The 20,101-nt window shown below is 40.9% G+C and overlaps 1 protein-coding gene across 1 annotated transcript in view; it reads left to right on the forward strand.

Moving 5' to 3' along the window:
- DIS3L2 (DIS3 like 3'-5' exoribonuclease 2) overlaps window positions 1–20,101 on the forward strand; it is a 180,457-nt gene that overhangs the window by 24,382 nt on the left and 135,974 nt on the right. Inside the window, exons 5-6 of the mRNA XM_058812219.1 lie at window positions 330–383; window positions 4,520–4,621. Coding sequence (XP_058668202.1) covers window positions 330–383; window positions 4,520–4,621 — 156 coding nt within the window. The remainder of the gene's footprint in view (window positions 1–329; window positions 384–4,519; window positions 4,622–20,101) is intronic.

Here is a 20,101-nt window from a genome sequence, read left to right on the forward strand (position 1 = left end):
AGCTGGTGGATGCTCAGCAGAAAATGTGTGAAAGGAACAGGAGAGCTTGGATCCTCAGTTCACCCAGTAGCAGCAACAACTAATGATTCAACATCTCTTTGATGACAGACTGCAATAGATCAGCTTAAGCCTATCATGAAACTGCCTTTTGGCTTGAAATTGCTTGGATGCTAAGTTGTCAAGACTTGAAATGTATAATGGAAATTTAGATGTATCTCTCATGTTTCACTGCAGATCTATTACCCACAGCTCTCTAATTTAACTGGTGTTAAATAAAATTAATAAGATTCTGGCATAATCTTTCTCCTTCTTTCCTTTTTTTTTTTAAGGGACCCTTGAGAATAAATCCCAAGAAGTACCATGAAGCCTTCATTCCATCTCCAGTAAGTGTAATTTTATAATGCTTTAAAGTTCATAAGTAAAGGTGCATTAAGATAGGAGTTATGCTGTGCACAGAAGGTTACTCAGAGGTGAATGAGTTAGAATAAATGAACACATTCTGGATTTTCTTTTATACCAAATATTCCCAACCAAATCCCACTTTCTCATACCTCAAAGAAATGCTTTGCTTGTGCTGAAGTTGGGGATACTGCAGGGTCCCACAGAGGCCAGCTGAAGTCAGGTTTGAGGACCACCAGATAGTGTAATCAGAAACCCTTGGTTTATGGCTGCAGAGGTTTTATAGATTTTCCACTGATTTAAGTTAATCTTCCCTAAACAAATATGCCCTCCATTTTCGATCTGCTGCATGAGCTAATTTGAAAAGTCATTCCAGAAATAATATGCGTGATTCCTTTTCATGTGCCCGCTTTGGCACGGGCTGGATCTTGCTTGGCTTGGGATGTGCTTCTGCCACATGGGACTGCCTTGCACCTCTTCTCTCTTCTTTCCTTGTTTTGACAGAAAAGAAGGACTCTTGCAATTTCAGGGCCTTCCAGTTGGGAAGGTGACCTCACAGCTGGCACAGCCAATGCTTTTTATCTGGAACTGACTTGCTCAAAGTGTTGCTGTTAATGAGAGAGTTTTATATTGAAATGTTTTGCTGGTGTGGGGATGAGAAGGCAGAGCCTGCCCTGAGACAGTGAGACAAACACTGATTATGTTGTTCTCCCTACTACTGACAGTGCTATTGTTTTGGGGCTTGGGAAAGCCTTGAAATTCATGGTGTTGTTTAGTTTATGTTGTTGATTCGGGGCGATGTTTTGGAGCTTTGTTAGAGAAGGTTGGCATTACAGGGATGGGGAAAGTTTGGGGCTGCAGAGAGTACACTAGCATTAACTAGAGGAAGAAGTACAGAGCAGCTCTCTGGTACATCAGGAAGGAAATGTGTAAGTGAAAGGAACTTTGATCCTTCCTCTGCCAGGTGTCCTTGTAGGTGTGGTAAGTGTAAGCTGTTAAATATATTCTCTGCATTTACAAAATGCAAGGTTAAAAGAGAAGCTCAGCTACTCTCATGAGTTATTTGGATGTGAGGTTTTACCCCTGATCGCCCCTCTGGTGTCCAGCTGTTGCCTTGTGCCTGTTCTGTGTGCAGGAATGCATACATTAAGGAGGGCTAGCAGAGGTGGTTTTCTCTACTATCTTTCTACTATTCTGTTCTTTGTGGAGATGAATACCAGAACCAGTAGCATCAACACCTGGGTGAAGATGACTCTGGTTTATGTAGGCACAGTCCTTTAAGAAAGATGCTTTGGGAAGCTTATCCTTTGTATAACATGATTTACCATAATGGGGAGGTTGCAGCCTTGGTGTTCTGCAGCACTTCCCATCATTGCCAGATGCTGCAAGAGCTGCAGCTGTGAAAAATCACCCTTTATTTTCTGCTGTTGATGAGGGCATTATACTCCTTTCACTTCAGCTATGACTTGGCCATGCCTTCATGGAGTTCAATGCAACAGCTGTTCACCTTCTGACACCAGAAGTCCCTGCATGTTTCTTGCTGCACATGTGCTCTGTCTGCTCATCTCATTGTTGCATGAATTGTTGAGGGGAAGGCCCAGGGCTTTTTTCTTGAAGCTACCCAGAGAACACACCCCAAGAATTGAAATCTCTGCCTCGCATCTCATGTGTTCCCTGTGCAGGGTGGTGTGGTTTGAGGTGTCAGTGTGAAGGATGGTACTGCTGAGCATGAGTGACAGTGGCTGGAGTTGTGCTGTGCTTGTGGGAGACACTTCCAGAGCAGATGGAAGTACTGCAGGTCTCTTGTGAGGAGGATAGGGAGTACCGCTGGAGATACTTGCAGAGAAAAAGCCCCGTGCTCCCTGGAGGGGGCTGGGAAGTCTTGAGGCCATTGTGGCTGTTAGAGTAGATGCGCCCCAGGGACAGCTGAGACTTTGCAAGTGATTGTGTTCTGTTGTCATTCAGTGCCATTTTAATTGCATTAGTAATCTGAAGTGTCAGCTGTGCAGAGGAAAAAGTGCACAAATTTTCTTGGAAGTGTGTAAGTTCACCCAATAGTTGAGAGCCTGGAGCTCGAGATATAAAGGTGTTTCTTTTTGGAAGGAAAGCCAAAACTGATGGCAATTTTCTGATTACAGCTTTGTTGCAGATGTTGAAATTAACTGCTGTAAAATAGGTGTACACACACATATCTAGATTTGTATATATGTATATATACATATACACAAATAGTTTGTAAAGAGAGGGTGTGGGTGCAGTTAAAGGCAAGACTTGCAGAGTGTGGAGATGAAGCTTTAACCAGATGGTGTGATACATTAGGCACCTTTACAGGGAGTGGAAGAAAATGTCTTGTATTTTCACGGACACATGAAAAGAGGAGAAAAAGTGTAGAGCAAATTATTGTGAGTGCCAGCCTGTGTCCTGAAGCACAGAGCAGCTACAGGTACAGACCAAAAAAAACCCTAACCCAAACCAAGAATTTGCCTTAGAAAGTGACTTTGAACATTTCATTTTTATGTATATGATGGATTTAGGTAAAGAGTTAGAGCTGAAGGGAAAGGGTGGGGAGAAATAAGGAATAAGACCATGTGTAAAAAATCTGGCTTTTTGAAGAGAACGGTTTCCAATTTGAATTATGTTGGTCCAAGAGGCTTTGCAATTTTTCTGCATCTTGTCATGGGAGGCAGCTTTCACACAGCTGTTGAGCTGCTGCTGCTGCTGCTTTTCTTTCTAAGAGTAATTTGGTCTCTTGGAGGACAGCCTTAGTTTCACATCATGGCAGGATTCTTCCTTTTATTGTTTTGGTATCTAAGCAGAGTAAGATACTTATGTGATATTTGGGCTTCATGTTTTCAGGTTATAAAAGAAGTTTTTCTTGGACACTGAGCATGCTGGTAGTTCTGATTGGATTTATTCATGCATATGAAACTCAGGAGTGTCTGAGAAATAGCTGAAGTTGCGATTAAAACTTTAAATCTTGTGAGGCTGTTTTTTTCTTTGAAAGACAATGAAGTACTAATCTGAAGAAACTCAACCTCCTTTTTTGTACCTCAAAACCATGCAAAGCTAACTCTCCTCAGAAAAACTGTTTAAACTGGTCATATTGATACCAAATGCTCACATTGCTTGACATGTTCATTGCACTGTAAACAGACACATGGAATTTTTTGTATACTGAATTATGGGCAAGCAGAAATGAAAGCAGCAAGAGCACGGTCAATAATTATCAAAAGAAAAAAAAAAGACAAAACTCAGAGTCCTTTAAAAACTAAAATCTTTTTTTTGGCATCTTCAGGAAACTTTGTTCACCCCATGAAGAAAATCTCCCAAACTAAATCTAGAGTAACCAAATGCCAAACATGTCTGGGGTGGATACTCATGATGTGTGCAATTAGTAGAGGTTCTTGTGCAGTGCAAGGATGCTAATCCAGAATATTCAGAGAAGGTGTCCTGACATGTCTGTTACAGTAAAAGATCTCCTGGCTTGCAGTTGGCATCTGTGGTTGTCATTATTTGGGATACCTTCTAACATAAATCGTACCAAATGCAGAATATATGGTATTAACTGATTTGAAAAAGAAGAGATTGCATCCCTAACTGCAATCCAGACCACCTTCACAGAGTGCCCTGCTGATCCAGGAGCTGCATGTCCCTGCTTTCCCAGCTCACCAGGAGAGCAGCAGGAGCTCTGCATGGAGCGCTTTGCAGAGATTGCCTTGTGAACAGTTCTGAACACTTGTCTGTTCTCAGTGCTGGCTTTGAATGTTTGAGGTGGGAAATTAATTTGTCAAGAGCTGTGACAGCAGAAAATTCTCTACCTGTTCCCAGGAGTAACTGTGTGGAGAAACTGAGAAAGCACATCTTGAGGGCTTGGCTCTGTCTTGTGTACATAGTGTGGAACTACTGTACTGGCACATCCATACAAAGGTGCTCATTTGCTAGAAGATCCTCTATGTTAAAGGGCATATGGTGAATCTGTTTTGTTCCTGTACACAATGCAGTGCAGGATGTTTGCCTTACCAGAGTGTGTGTCTTTCTTGATGACAGTGTTTTAAACCTCATAACAACCATGATTTCATATGTTTTGGTCTGGCACTTACTCTTCTTCCTCTTTGACCAGGATGGGAGCCGTGATATCTTTATTGATGGAGTGGTTGCTCGCAACAGAGCCCTGAACAGTGACATCGTGGTGGTGAAGCTGCTTCCCAGAGATCAGTGGAAGGTCAGTTCAGTATATTTTTGCTGTGATTTGACAGAAAGAGTTTATTACAATTTTCATGACTAAACTTGTAAGGCCTGAGACAGACAACAGAGAATTTCCTACAAATCACATTAGCTAAATTGAGTTTATGCTGCTGTTGATTAAAATACTTTATCCATTACAATGTTTGGAAGAAGTGATAACCTGAGGCGTTCAAACCTCATCCTTTGCATGGAATGGCCTTCATTATCACTGTATGGGAAAGTCTGATGATGAGGCTGATTCCAAGCACATTTGTCAGAGGTGACTTTTGGTATTTGCTATTTGGCTGTCTTCATGCTGTGGTGTTTTGGATAGCACTGTGTAGGTGTTTGCAATTGCTTATGTATTTGACAAGTGTTGTTCACAAAGCTTTAGTTATGATTAATTCTCTCTAATTTTTGGATCCTCAGTCCATGAAAAGCTTATCTTGTCACAGCTCCAGATTTTGTGGTAATACCCTTCTTAATATGAATGAAGCATGTGTGAAATGACTGAAGCAATACAAATATGGGACAATTGCTTTCATTTTCATGTCTGAGGATTTCAGTAAGATCACTGTCTGGGATTTTTTTTCCCCGCTGATAAAACTTCATTCCCCAATCAAACTTTGTCCTTTCAAATATCTGGATAATTTTATCTTGTTTGCAGGTTTATCTTTAAACACTACTATGCAAGGGCAGTTTTTGCTCCCTTTCTCAAGTTGATGGGAGATGAAGCTACAGTTAGCAATTTTATCATGGCTTTTTACATGTAAGCATGACAGAATCACCACAAATTGTTTTCCAAACATGGTTTTTGAACTCTTCTAAAGAGTTTAGAGACTGTCATAGATCTTTTGGACAAAAGGATATTTCCAGCAGAATGGGGCCTGGTCTGAACTACTTTGGCCTGGTGCTTTTACTTAGTGTAGCTACCTTCTCTGCCTGTCTTTGCTTGAAGTTATGTGATTTTAGACTTGCAAATGCAAGACTTCTTGCCAAGTCTGGTCATTTGCTGAACCATCTACCTGTACTGTTAAATCTAATAACAATTGAAATGATGGTTTGAGACATATTAGAATTTGTCTCTTCCTTTTAAGTAAGTATGCATAAAATAAGTGAATTACCTGAGTGTTTATTGACACACCTAAGTACAAAACTAAACCTAATACAAAAGGCAATCATAAGTGGTTTCTAAGGCATTACAGTTATATCCATATACAAATAAAAGAAAGAGGTCTGCTGCTATCTCAGTAATCTCTGAGAACTAGTTTTGAGGGTCAAAGCAAAATTTCTTCGATAGCTGTTCAAGACTTCAAGTTCATTAAAATTATGTTGATAACTATGTGTTTTAGTCATCAATTCCATATAGGCAAATTATCTTTTGTATTAAACCATTTCATATAGATGGAAAAATGGAATAGTTTGGATGCTTGGATCCTTTGCTAGGACCTGCCAGCACAAGGGCTTCTTCGTAGGCTTGATGGAGATTGCCTGAGCTGGAAGCTTTGTCTGCAGTTTTCCATTTATATCCATTTCTAAACAAAGATAATGCCTCTCCCTCTCTTTTCTATTCTCATACCTTCATATGTTCAACAGTAATGATCTTTTATGAATACAAGAGGAAGCATTCAGAATGTTATCTCTGTTCTGGCAAAATGCATGAATAAATAGAACTGTTAGAGAAGTGGTATCTGACTGCAAGGAAGCTATTCAAAAGACTTCAGTGTTTTGTAATATGATTATGATTCTTCTGTGGTGAATTTACCCTTGCCAAATGAAGTAGCTGGAACATGCCAGTCATGTTTTTCAGCCACACAGGTGCTGCCCTGTGTAGTCTCATTTTTTGTTTCTTGCCATCAACAACTCAATCAGCGATGACATTCCTTTTCCCCTGCTCCCCAAATCTCTTGCTATGTGCTCATGTTTGTATTAGTTCTTTGGGAAAGGTGCCACTAAATTGCACTGAAAGATACTGCCTTCTGCCAAGTAATTCATACTGATTAATGATAAACTGTCAGAAGCTATTTTAGTTTTTTCCATTTGTTTAGTCTCATGCTGCTGCAAAGCTGCCACTTAGGTGTATTGAGGGTTTTCTCCTTCCCGTTGGGCCTTTGTAACAAGCTGAAGAGCTTCAGTTGTTTCTCTGAAAAATGTAAATCAGATATATGGTATAACTGATGCTCTCAGAGGAGGCTTTACAGGCTCTGTATATATTGGTTTGTTAGGATTGAGATGTGTGTGCTGATTATTTTTATGGTTCTCTATTCCCAACACATTACCCAGTGCTCCACTGAGAACTGAGCTGGGCTTTTGCTGCTGTACCATCTTCTTGCACAAGATAAGGCTGTTATTTCAGCAATGTGTTCAGTCTGTGTATTCTGGGTTTCCAGCACCCTGGATGGCCTCTGGATGCTCTGAGGGAAGATCTTCCTGTTGCTAGAGCAGGTGGTTTCATGCACCTTCTCCTGCTGCAGTCACAGTGTATTGCTGTGTTCCAGTAAAGGCAGGACTTAGCTGGCACCTCAGTTCAATTTATATGTGTAAATGGGAGGAAAAGGGAAAACCTGTGACTGGTAACAAGCTCTGGATTTTGGACAGAAAAACCTGTGTGTTTGCTTGAATTGCTGAGAAAATTAGGAGCTGCCCTGTCCCTGGTGAGTTGTTCATTGCAGGTGAAGTGCCTGTAAGGGAAGAGACACCAGTTGGAGAGCATTTTCTTCAGGGACTTCAGTGTCCCACTGAGCAGTAATGGTGATACCCTACACACAGGTATAAATGCCACAGTGAAATGTAAGGGGATGGTGAAATACTCTGGATGTGTGGTTATAATTTATGTAATATCTTCTTGAGAGAGACAGCAATATTTTCTCTCTCCAGCCTTCTACTTCTTGGCTCAGTGGTGGGAAATTTATCAGGCTTGAATTTCTCAACATTGTGTCCTTCCCAGCATGTGCATCAATTGCTTGGATGAACTACTGTGGTCCTGTCCTCCCTGTGCTTTTTCTGTCTGCTCTTAAAGCTCTGTTTGTTCACACATCCACTCTGAGAGCTGCGCTCTGTTCAGCAATGATCAGTTTGTCAGTTCATAATTCTCTGCTTACTATTAGTTCTGATCAAGGGCCAGCAATTTCAGTGTGGCACCACAGACTTGACGGAGAGACTTTTTGTCCCTGGAACTTGTTATCTTGCTCTCCTGAAGGAGGTGGCCATCAGCTTCCTGCCAGGCTTGAGCGGTCTGCGTTGCGGTGACCGCACTTGGAGGCCGCCTTTCAGAAGTTCCTCTCCTGTCCTCTTGTGTTACATCTTGGGAATATTGAGGTGCTATGGTAACTTTCAAATATTTAGCTTTTGCAAAGCAAGGTATTTGACTTAGGCTGTTTTTCCAGGTACTTAACCTACTCTTAGCGAATGAAGTCAGAGTATCGCTGCAGTTTGCAAGACTGTCTCCTGACTTCAAGCTGTAGGGTTTCCCTGAGTCTGTGCCTTTATCTCCTGGAAGAACATCACAATAAAAGATAGCCAGTGACAGGATTTACCTCAGTCCTTGTTAATTACTCTGATAAAGAAGAAAAATGGTGCTTTATTTCTTGACTGCTTTTTACTGCTTTAACTTCTACCCCTGGGTTCTTAGTATATTTTATGGAGTTGTGCATACATCAATTTCAGAAGCTTCAATTATACTGTGTATAATTACTGAAGTCAAAGAAAATGTTGATATTATGATTACAGCAATATTTTTTAGGCTCATTAAGGAGGGAAGCAGTGTGTCAGTATAGAGGATAAACTTAACCTGTTTTTTCCTTACAGCCTCTTTTTGCTCTTTTGCCGCCTGCTTAATTGCCAGACAGAATTTGTTTAATTTCAGGTATCTGTTTTGGTTTTTCTTGCAAGATGTAATTTCTTTTGTGGAAGGAAATAGCATAATAAGTCATTTGATATCACTTGGGGCTTGGATTCCTGGCCCAATCCCTGGTGCTTTTAGAGTAGTAGTTTATAACGTGGAATGTTTTTCATGACAACCGTCTCATGTATTGCACGCTACAGCTGAAATTTTAGTCTTAGTCTGAAAATAGTACCCAGACAAGGCCTTGGTGATGCCCAAAACTTACAAAAAAGAATTTTGGGGTCTAACTCCCTGTTGCTTGCTACAATATGCCAGTGAGGTCTCCAGTTTTGCATAAATATACTGTATATGCAGATAAAATAATTCCTGATTAACCTACAGTTTCTTAGAAATTAGTGCAAATCAGTGCCTCTCTTGTTGTTGTTTTATGAATAATTTCCTTATCAGTTTGCAGTATTTCTTTGCACAGTTTCCACTTCCTTTGATCTTGACAGAAGGTCTCTAAGGCCAAGGATATAGAGCTGTTCATTAGGTACAGTGTGTGTTGCTGGATAATAGGATAATGGGTCCAACATTTTAGTCATAAAGTGTCCAACAATGATAGAAATAGTAATGCTTCATAGCTCATGAAAGCACATGTTCTGTTCAACACTGAGCTGTCAGATGCAATGCAGTGCAGCAGGAGATCTTCAAGCTCCCTCTTCTGAGCCATACATCACAGATAAATATTTAAACACTTTCTGTACAGAAGACATGAAGTACAATTCACTTTTCCCAGCTGTGACTATTATTGGCATAATTACAAACAAATGTGAAGAAGGAACAATTTGATTTAAGCAGTCATCACAAATATCAGCACGTATAGTTTGAACAGAGCTACGTATCCTGGCAAGTCACTGCCTCCCACTGTTGGTGAAAACCTATGAAGCATTAGTTGTCCAGAGGGGATGCTAGCTTTGCATTTGTCCTGCTGAATAATAATTCATTTCAACCAAATTCTTCTGAGACTCAGTTTCTTCTCAAAATCTTGCAGCTAATGTAAAGATAACAGTAACTCAGGAGGAGATGAGGTTCTTAGAGGGTTATCACAGCAAGGCTGTTTGAGTCTAACAATCAAGAATGTTGTTTGGAAACATTACATTCATAATAATAAAAAAAAAGTTCTGGAGAAGTCATTATTGAAATAGTAAGTGTTCTGGCACACAAAAAGCATTCAAGTGTAATTCATGATATTCAGGAGTAAAGTGGGAAGCCTAAGAAGCCAGCTAGGAAGATGTCCAGAAAAGCAGAGCTCTAGCAAATCTGAAAGGTTGATGGATGCCCTCAGGGAGGAAGGGCAGTTGTTTTGGTTTTTTAATTTGTTTTGCTGTAGGCTTTACAGTGAGGGCTGTAAGTTGATGGTCACACACAAGTGTGTGCATATCCGTCCCCATCTTGGCAAATCCCCAAACCACAAATTGGTGGAATCTGGAAAAGCTTAATTACATGCTAACTTTCTAATTGTGCCGTTCTTTGGACGGCCACATGTTGTTCCACACTGCTGGGCCTTTGCTGTGAGCTGGCATGGCTCTTCCCAGGCTTTGCTGAGCTGCAAACTCACTGGGTTTGGAGCAGCAGTGCAGTAGATTGGTGGCAGAAAAGCTGAGAGAATAGGAGGTGCTGCTCACTGAGACATGTGGCATTGCATTTGCTTTCTCACAGATGTCATTATGACATTTTGTTAATCAAATATCACTTGAAGTGAATCAACTGACATCTTAACACAGCCAGTTTTAATAGCAAGCACTGGCATGCTCTTTATGGTATATAATGATATAATTACTGTAATGATCTGGATTCTGTGAGATTGCCATGACCCAGTGCTGCATTCAGCCCTTGTTCCCCCTGCATGTGCAAAACAAGGAGGCAGAAACACCAGCCATTTGGATGCTGCAAGCAACCTTGCCTTCCTGAGAAGTGCCTTTCCTGCCTCTCTCTCAGATGGTAAAGCCAAAACCAGGATTCTGAATAATAAAATCACAAGAAAGGTACAGGGCAGAGGTTTTGAAGAGTCTAATATTCTTTTTATTCTTCCTCATTCTGTGCTGAGAAAGAGTGATATTAAAAGGCAAATTGTTTGGTTAGGTCGGAAGACAAACTTCTTTTTACTGACTGTCTGCATCCTGTCCTACCAGTGCAGACAGAGTCACATTGCAGCTGTGGTTTGGCTGCACAGCCACAGAATAAGATAAAAACGTTTCTCTTAGGTGAACAATTAAACATTAAATAATCATTCATGACATGTGGTCAGTTGTTACGTCCCCAGTGTAATAATAGCAGATGGGAGTGAGTTTAGGCTGTGTGAGATACTGCTAAATTTCAGTGTGTGTTGCTCAAAGAGCTTCATCTTGCATTGAGGGAAATGCTCTTGGAGCATCTGATCTTACTTTAGAAGAGGAGTCAAGCCAGCATTTAATACCTGGTGTCTGCTCCTGCTCACTACTTTTTTCTTGGTCACATAAATATAATCTAGTACAGCAAATTGTTTCCTTTAACAACTAACTTTTCTTCAAGTGATTGTTTTAAACTTTGTTCTTCCAAGTCTTCTGTAAATATGCACACATCACAGTAGATTATTCTTAATCCAATCTCTTATATAACCACTATCATTTTGGACTTTTCTTAGTTCTTGGTTCCTGTGGAATTAGTATTTCTTAGAACTGTTTGTTTTTTGCCAGTTTGGAGACTTATTTGGTGATATCACATGAGTATTTGGAGCCTGCACCTTATAAGAGTCAGGATACCTGTTGTGATGGGATTGGTTTTTAGAAAATCATGCACATTAAACTCACTTAACTTTTTATAAATGCTTTCTTGAGAGACTATCCAGATTTTCTGTAGTCTGGGTTTCTTTCTGATCTGCATAATTAGGAATAAATTTAAATCAACTGTACTCATACTAAAAGCATCATCTGGCCTAAACTTGGTACAGTGAATGTCATACTCTGTTTTTTTAAAGTAGACTATATTCCTAATTTAGCTTGATAGCTGGTGAAATGAGCTGCTGTGACACTAAAAACCTGATGATCTTTAAGTCCTGAGGTGATGTGGTTTTGGACTGTATCCCTAAGTTCTTAGGAATAGGAAAACTTCTACATATCTATTTGCATGTTTGCTCTTGTTATTGGCTGTCAGAGAAACAGCAGTTGGCTGCAGTATTTACATGTGGTCAAAACTACTGAGTTTGGCTCATTAACTCTTTTCCCTTGTTTCCTTAACTCATGTTTATTTTTCTTAAGGCCATAAATCAGAGGGACAAGGAATCTAAAATAGGGGTGATTTATGTAAATGAAGAATTGCAGCTGCTGGAGGAGTGACAGGGATTTTTCTACAACAGGTTCTTTGGGGTAGGATGTGGAACCTCATTTGTAACCACATGGTTCTCAGAGATAAGAAGGATATTTGTCATCAGGGATGGGATGCATTAGATTTGTTGTTGGTAATTTGTAACCATCTAAGATAAAGGTATCTGCAGCCTAATAGGCAGGTTTTGAGTCAGCATGCTGCTCCTTCAGAGAGCTGGAACAGTTTTGCCTTCTCCCAGACACTGTTCCTGTGTCATCCTCCCGATGAGGCAAAGTGCAGCCAGGTTGAGGAGATCTCCTGGCCCCCCACTTTCTCCTGGCCTGGCTTTGTGATGTTACTTGCTTTGAGGGGGATCCCTTCTCCCCAGATTTCTGAAACTTATGTCCTAACTGCTGTGCATCACAAGAACTGGGAATGAGTCTGGTCTTGGTGCACTATCATGCAGTGCAAGGTGGTCAGTGATTTATGTGCATCAATAGCAGTTTTCTTAACACTGCTAACACAGGAAGTCTTTCTTGCTTGCTATTTGGGATTATCCTTCAATATACAAATCAATGTCCTGGAACCTGTAGCTGTGACAGTCTCTGTTTCTGTAGTATCTTGAAGAATTGCAGCTGATACTGTGAATCAAGTTTCATATTTAAAAAATGCCACTCAGAACACTGAAAGAGAAATTAAAATTCCTCCTGATTATCTTTTCCCACAAATTCCTCACAGCTTCAGTAGCTGTGGACATGACATCATTCCCCAGCATGTGCTCACTGGTAAGACATCTGGTGTGGGTTTTTGAAGGTCCCTGGTTCTACCTGCCCTTTCCAGTTTTTACCCTAGCCTTAACTACCTGGAGGCTCTTTAAAAATGTTGGTAATGATCTAAGAAAATACTGCAAGGCAGAGCTGATCTACCAACTTTGCTGAAAAAAGCAATTTCCTTACTTTCTCACTATTTTTATTTCTTTTTAATTGTTGGGGTTTTTTTGTATTCTGTGTTCTGTCATATCAGGCAATATCTGCTTCATGAAAGTAGGTCTGTCTGTGTTGCTTATGAGCCTTTTAGGTTTCCAGTATGCTATTGATTCATCCATCTTCAGCTGTGTCACCTCCTGGGGTTGAAGCATTTCTTTGTTTTTAGCTTTGTCTAAATTGTTTTGAAACAGAGAGCAGTGCCAAAACACATACTTTTAATTGAGCAGCTTTGGAAGTGTGAAAATGAAGTCTTGGCATGATCTAATTAGTGCTTGTGTATTTTGGTCGCAAAAAGTGACTGGTGAAGAATTCCCCAGACACGTTCTCTGTTCTGTGTGAAAATAATCCTGCATAAAGTTGTATATCCTGCTTAGTTCTTGTTGGTGCTTGGAAGTTCTGACTGTTATGCTTTCACTAATTAGCTGCCAGGACGTCCTTTTCTTCTCAGTCTCCTTGCTTTTGGCTTGTTTGTTGGAATGAACATTGGCTACTTTTGCTGGCAAGCTCTATAGAAACTGGCATCTCTCTTGTGATCTCTTTCAATCCCTCATGGTGTAATGTTTGCCAGGTTGGTGCTGTCTGGGGAAAGTCCAAAGGACTTGTGTGAAGTGGAAGGAATATTTCAGCAGCTTTTCTTTCTTCCTGACCTAATGACTGTTCAGGGCGTGGGGAGTTCTGGTAAAAGTCTCAAGGACGGTAGCTAGGTCGCTCACCTCTGTGCCGTCCTAGAATTTTTTTGCAGTAAAGTAAATTTCCGCCGGGTTTTATCACTCCTTTTGATGTCAGATTGGTTAGGTTGTTCTTTTTCTTCTGTGAAGATTAGGTTTGCAGCTGTAGCCTCTTGCAGTAATTACAACTGCTGTGCTGGTCTGGCTTAGGTTTGGACTTGTAGCTCTTCTCCCTTTGGTGCAAGTCTGAGAGCTTATCCCTTGACAAGCATCCTTTCTAAAGGGTCTGTGAACAACAGATCTGGGCATAGCCCAGCTGTGTCTGACAATCCTGTGGGACCCATGTCCTGCACAGCTCGACAGCCTTGGGAACAGCTCTCTGCCCATTTCAAGAGTCTCTTTCTTGCCCTGACCTTTAGGCTCGTGCTCTGGGCAGAGCAGTCTGGCAGCTGCAAAGCTTTGCAATGCTTTTCCCCTCAGCCTGTGTCTTGCAGCTGGCCCTTAAATGTACAACTGCCTTGCTGGTATTAGAGAGGCAGCTTCCTTGCACTATCTCCATATTAGAGCAGCATCCAGGGGGAATGTCCCAGCGCTCCTTTCTGGTGACTGTGCCTGGCTGTGTCACCTGGCTGGGAGCAGAGCTGCTGCCTCCTGGACTGCAGAGCTGTGCAGCATCACCACTGAAGGAGAATGAATGGCTTGTCTGGCTCTAGTTTATTTATCCAGCTGAGCAGGGAGCTGGTGCCATGAGAGAGTGCTGTGTTGGCAAGACATGTGGTGCCTGAGCTGCTCTTCAGGTCTGTGTTGTACCATGTGGACATACCCAAGGTTAGTGGATGGCCATTAGTTTAATCTGGTTTAATTTCATAGCTGTGCTTCATGCATAGTCTGAGCAGTATTTTGACAGGATGGCATTACTTTATCTACTCTTTCTTCTATCCCCCCCCCATTCCGAAACTTTCTCTAAAAATGCTTTCTTCCTTTTCTTCTCTGCACAATTGTTAAGCTGTGGATGTAATATGTTTATCAGCTGAGATTCGTGTCTTGGAAACTTAATTTACCTTTTTTATCTAATGGTTTATCACTAATGCATGGTAACGTTTCCTGGCAGGATATGCATTGTTAAAATTCATTTGTAGGAACTCAAAAAATAGCATAGGAGCGGGTGGCTCCTGTAAGGTTCAAAATTTTTGAAGCTGAAAAGGAAAATGCTCTTCATAGTACCTGACATCAGTCCCACTATCCTACTTTCCCATGGGGTGACTCCTATCAGTGCTGAGATATAACGGAGTCCAAAGACTAGGTGTGGTGGCAGCTGTGGCTGTCAAATCAAGGAAGAACTGGGAGGGGAAGGCTGGCCTTGTCAGGGCAGTGTCTCCAGCTACACAGGAATTTCCTATGAGCTGATTGAGACCTTGGACAAACTTTTTGCTAACAAAAAAGCACTACCACATGTCAGAATTGATTTTTTATTTTTCCCGCCATTGTCTTTTTGCCATTGAAGGAGTCAGCGTTATCCAGTGGTCAGTTATCCAGCTGTCTGCCCTCTGGACCTGCAAAGCCACTCAAGCACTTTAACAACACTGTTTTTTTGGGGATGAGTGGCACATCATTGCAGCAGCCAGCTTCAGGGACGTGGGAATGGTCCTGGGGCCCGAGGCTCCTCTTTGAGCAATTAGTTGCTATGATCACAAATAAACGGATAGGCTGTGCTTCACAGCTTCAGTTCCCAAGCACTGATTTCTGTTAAGTGCTTTGTGAAAGAAAGGAAAAAAATAATCAAAAAATAATCTGCAGTTAAATTAATCTCCTCTAACAATGTCTAATGCGTTCTGAAGACCGGTGCTTGAGGGAAGGGCGTCGTACAAAATGACAGACAGCAAAATAGACATAACTCTTTGTGCAGGGCTTTGAGGTATTAGGAAATACAGCTCCCAACACTGGCACATCAGCCTCTGATTAAACGCTGTGATTTCACCAGCTTAGGGTTGATTACTTTAGAAAGCACTAAGTATTTGTCAAATACTCTTCCTTCGGATACTTGACATCCGGATCCTTTTGTCTTCATGACTTGCCTCAACACCTCTGCTTCTCAGCAGGCTGGGTGTGCTCCCTCCTACCCCTCCTCCTGGCCCCAGTGCCATGCTCTGCACTGTGCCTCAGTCTAAAATTCTTGCATAGGAGTAGCTGGTTGCACAGGCTGGTCCATGTCGCTTGGGTGAGGAGAGGGACCAGGATGAGAGGAAGTACTTGCCTCTGATGAGCAGCTCTGTGTCCTTGACTCTATTAAAGAAAAAACCTCTTGCCCTTTGCAGATGGGAGGAGGGTGTAGCATGGTTCCTATGTCCTGGATAGCAAGACACCCCAGGAAATGCTCTATGGTCAACTCTGTTGACTATTTCTAGTGTAAAATGTTTTTCCAGCTGAATGTACAGCTGGATGTACTGTACATTATAGGGTTACATGACTAAAAAACAAATTGTGAAAAACATCAGCATTATATTTAAAATTTGCCATAGGTGTTTCTTTATTAGTTGCTGCCACCTCTTAAATTTTTTCAGGTCTTTTTTTCAGAGTTAGTCAGAACAGCATTGGGGTAAGTATTGTCCTGTCTGTGTTGCGTCCCCTCAGCTCTGAAATGAAAAGTAATATGTTAGCAAAATCGCTGCTCTTCCTTAAGATATGCCAGGGGAAGTTGCTTTATTTCTTTACTGGGAATACATAACATTTTCTTCACAATAAAAATACACTCTCCCAAGCATTAATTGTTTTTCATCCATGGCTGTGAAAAAAGTTCTACCCCAAAATTGTCAGATTTTTTCCAAGCACCGTTGCTCTGATATTCTCGCTGTGCAGAAATAAATACAAAATAAATGAGTGAACTGTTCATGCATCATTCATAATTCAAAACTAATATAGACAGAAATTATTTTTTAAATTTTTGCTGAACAGTGTTTAAATCATGCCTTACTGCATTACACATTGCAGGATATTTATGCTTGTGTTAACGCTATAGTTAAAGCTGAGGTTAGTCAACCTTTTGTGTTACAAGATTAGAGAGGTGAGTGCAGGTCTACAGTAAAGCTTGTTTGGGGCAGAAAACTGAGCTCAGAGGTTTGTTTTGAAGTCAGTGTTCTATGGACAAAGTTTGGTAAGTCCACTCTGTGACTTTTCTCAAATTAAACTAAAATGCTGTGTGTTGAAATGTTTCATTTCATCCTGTTGTACCTGTTGAGGGACTTACCTGAAGAATTTTCTCTTACTTACGAGATTGCAGCTGGTGACTGCAGGGTGGAATTTTAACACATGTACTTGCACTTGGCTATGGGAGGAAGAGAAGAGAAGGAAATAGTCGTAGTCTTTAGGAGATATTTAAACTTTTGGAGGTTACTTTGGAAAAGTTAATGTTCATTAGAGGTGGATACCTTTAGGATGTAGTAAATCATACAAATGCACGTGACAGTGTTGATATGAGAGATGAGCGTGTTAGGCCAGTGATGGGGAAACTTCATCCTGAGCGGTTTGTTGGCATGTCAGATGGGAATGAGCCACTCCCTGTGGAGGTCAAGAGTACACTGGTGTTTGTGTGGCAATTTGTGACTGCTCCAAGAAAACAATAGTGGTTTAAATTCCTAAACAATGCATAATTAGATGAACTGAAGCTTGCAAGTTTTTGAGCTCGTATTCTGTACTAACTTGCAGTACTAAAAATCCAGTGTTTTACCATTAAACAAAGACTGCTTTTTGTACTGGGAGGATTGCAGCATACTTGTTTCATAGTACCTCAGTTGCAATATCCATATATTTTATATGACTTGTTGCAAATATACAGGTGAGAAAGTTTCTATAGTGAGACTGTTCTATGTATTAATTTACCTTAACCTCTAAAGCACCATAGCAGCTTTCTGTTTTTCTTTAGGTCAGGTCTCAGTGCTTCTAGGGCTGATGGATCCTAGCTCATTGTTGAATACTCTTGGTAGTTTTGAAGCTGTTAAATGTCTGAGTTGCATCTTTCAATTACAGATCTGTAACTTTCTTCAGTGTCATTTGCAGTGTAATTTGGGGGAGCAGCTCATAAAGCCATGATGAGAGAAGAAAACAAGAGGCACACAGTTGAATAGTGTGAGAAGTGAAACTGGTTTTCATCCAGTTTATAAAGTATTTGCTTTATTTTTAAGAAGCCTAGACTAAAGGTTTGATAAATAGGGGCTGTATGGATTGTGTTAGGCAAATCAAGTAATATTCTGTTAAGAAATTATGAAACCCATTCAAACCCAGAGCTTGGGTAGAAGATTTTAATTATACTCCAAGGACTTTGCAAGGTGCAATGAAATAACTTGTGGGAGGTTTTAAAGGCAACTTTACAGTGTGGTCAAATTAGAAGGAAAATTATTAGTTAAGAACTGAGAACTTGCTTAGTTTTATTTTGGTGGAGTGCTGTTAACATTTTACAAGGAAGCAGGTTTGATCATGCACTTGATGTGAAGTTTGCCAATAGCCTTTGTTCTGCAGAAGCCTCTCTGGGAGGGTTTGAATGTGTGAATCCTTAGGGGAAGGATGCCTTTGGTGGAGGTGCCTGGCCGTGTCTGCTGATGGCTGGCAGCGCAGGTGATATTGTTGTGGGGTGGGATCCTGTCCCTCCCTGGAGCTGGAAGAGGTGGTGTGAACTGGTGGGTCCTCGATAACCTTTTGTGTGTTTAACGAGACAAATCCTTCCGCTCAATTGTTTCGCTGTGAACAAATGCTTATCACCGGATGATTTTGTGTACCTTGTGTCCCTCTGAATTTGCTTTGGATCAGGGACTGTAAAAACTGGTGTCTGGAGGGGGGTGTTGCAGGGATGGAGCGAGTATTCCCCAGCTTGTTAGAGTTGCTCAATCACAAGAAATGCAGTTGCCCCCAATGGCTTACATGCAACTTCCTCGTGTCATTGGATTTCACCCAGTGTGTGGAATTGCAGTAGGGTTTATGAAGTGCTTTATTCCACAGCCTGTGGGTGACGATGGGTAGACTGAGGTGGGAGTGCATGTTTCAGCCTTCACATTGCCAATCTCCATCCCTCTGTAACTTCCTTCACTTATTTTGACTCTGCACGTCCTCCATCCCTCAGTGCCAGGGCCCAGCATGGCCAAACTGTGGAGGTGGAAGTGGTAACTTGGGTCCCAAATGGAGCAGTGGGATTTCAGTTTGCATCTTCAGCAGCCTGAGGACAAACTGTTGTGTGAAGGGTTTTCCTGATGGTGTTATGGCACAGTTGTGGCAGGGTACATGTTTTACCAGCAAATTAGCTTCAAGGGTCAACAGGTATTTCGAAACAAGGGAATTTAAGGAGGTTTTTAGCAACAAGGAAGTGGTGGACCTAATGTTTTACTTGAGAGGGCATTAACTTGCTTTTCACATGTCCTTAGCTCTTAAGACAATGTAGGCGCGTTGGGTACTGATAGTCTTAGATGTGGTACGTGCCATCGATGGGTGGAATGGGAGCAGGCAAGTGTGAAGTTTGACATGTTAAAGCCAACAAATAAACTGCTTTTGCTGGTGAGAAAGCAAATGAAAGGGGGTTCCTAAAGCTGTGGACTGCCCTGGGTAGGCTCTGAGATTTTGGCCATCTTCCTTTCCTGTTTTATCAGCTAAGATGAATGGTGAGTCAGTGTAAGCTGTATGGTGTGTTTCATTATTGGAGACCTGTCAGAAGAGTTGGTTAATAATCCAAAGCATTTGGATTCAATGTGATAAAACTAATCATAACAAAGTACTTCAGTGCCTAACTTGAAGCTGTGAAGAAAATCCTATTATCTTAAAAGTATGTGTATATGAAAGGGCTAATTTTTTCTTTCTTAACAAGATAAACATAAACTCATTGGTGAGTTGCAGAGCAGCAGTACTGTTTCCAGAGGCTGCTTTCCAAACTTCCCTGAGATGAAGTGAAACTGAGATTTAGTGCTGTCACTTGTGGAGTTTCAAGAATATACTTTTGAAGACCTTTTAAGTTACATGGGAGAAGTTGTTGTGGAATCAGTTTATTTAAATTATATTTAAATAGCTGTAATGAACATAAATTTCTTTCCTAATTTCTTGGAACAGTCTGACTTTTTTGCTGGGTGCATTTTTCCTTTTGTCAAATTGCTTAAACAATTTATCATTAACACATTTACTGTATTGCAGTTTAATTTCTAAGTATTATTCAAATAACAACTTCTAGGTAAGGAAAATTATTAAATGTCATCCCATACTTACTTTTACCCAGTGGGAAAGACTGAAGAAGTGAAGATTGCTTTGAGTTCATTTGATCTGTATGAAGCAGCTTTGAATTTCCTGGGCTTGTTTAATGAAGGTACTGAAAGTCCAGTGTAGCTGCCTGTCTCAGATCCAATAATTGTACACAATGTATTGCAGGGGAGGGATAGTCTTTTCCCTTCTGGTTAAAAGGATTAGCAATCTGTCATTGTTGGTAATGAATGTTTGCAGGTAAGCACAGTCCAGATTTAGCATTTGAGCTGGCTTTCTTGTGAAGGTTTGATTTCCTTGTTCTGTAATTTCCAGTGCTCAAGTGAGAGTTCTTCTTGGATGACTAACGCATTTCGGCGCTGGTTAAGGCACTTTTGAAAACCCACTGTTTTTCATATATTAAATATTTTATTAATGACATAAGCAGG

Source organism: Ammospiza caudacuta, chromosome 11 (assembly GCF_027887145.1).
Source record: "Ammospiza caudacuta isolate bAmmCau1 chromosome 11, bAmmCau1.pri, whole genome shotgun sequence".
NCBI classification, from domain to species: Eukaryota; Metazoa; Chordata; class Aves; order Passeriformes; family Passerellidae; genus Ammospiza; species Ammospiza caudacuta.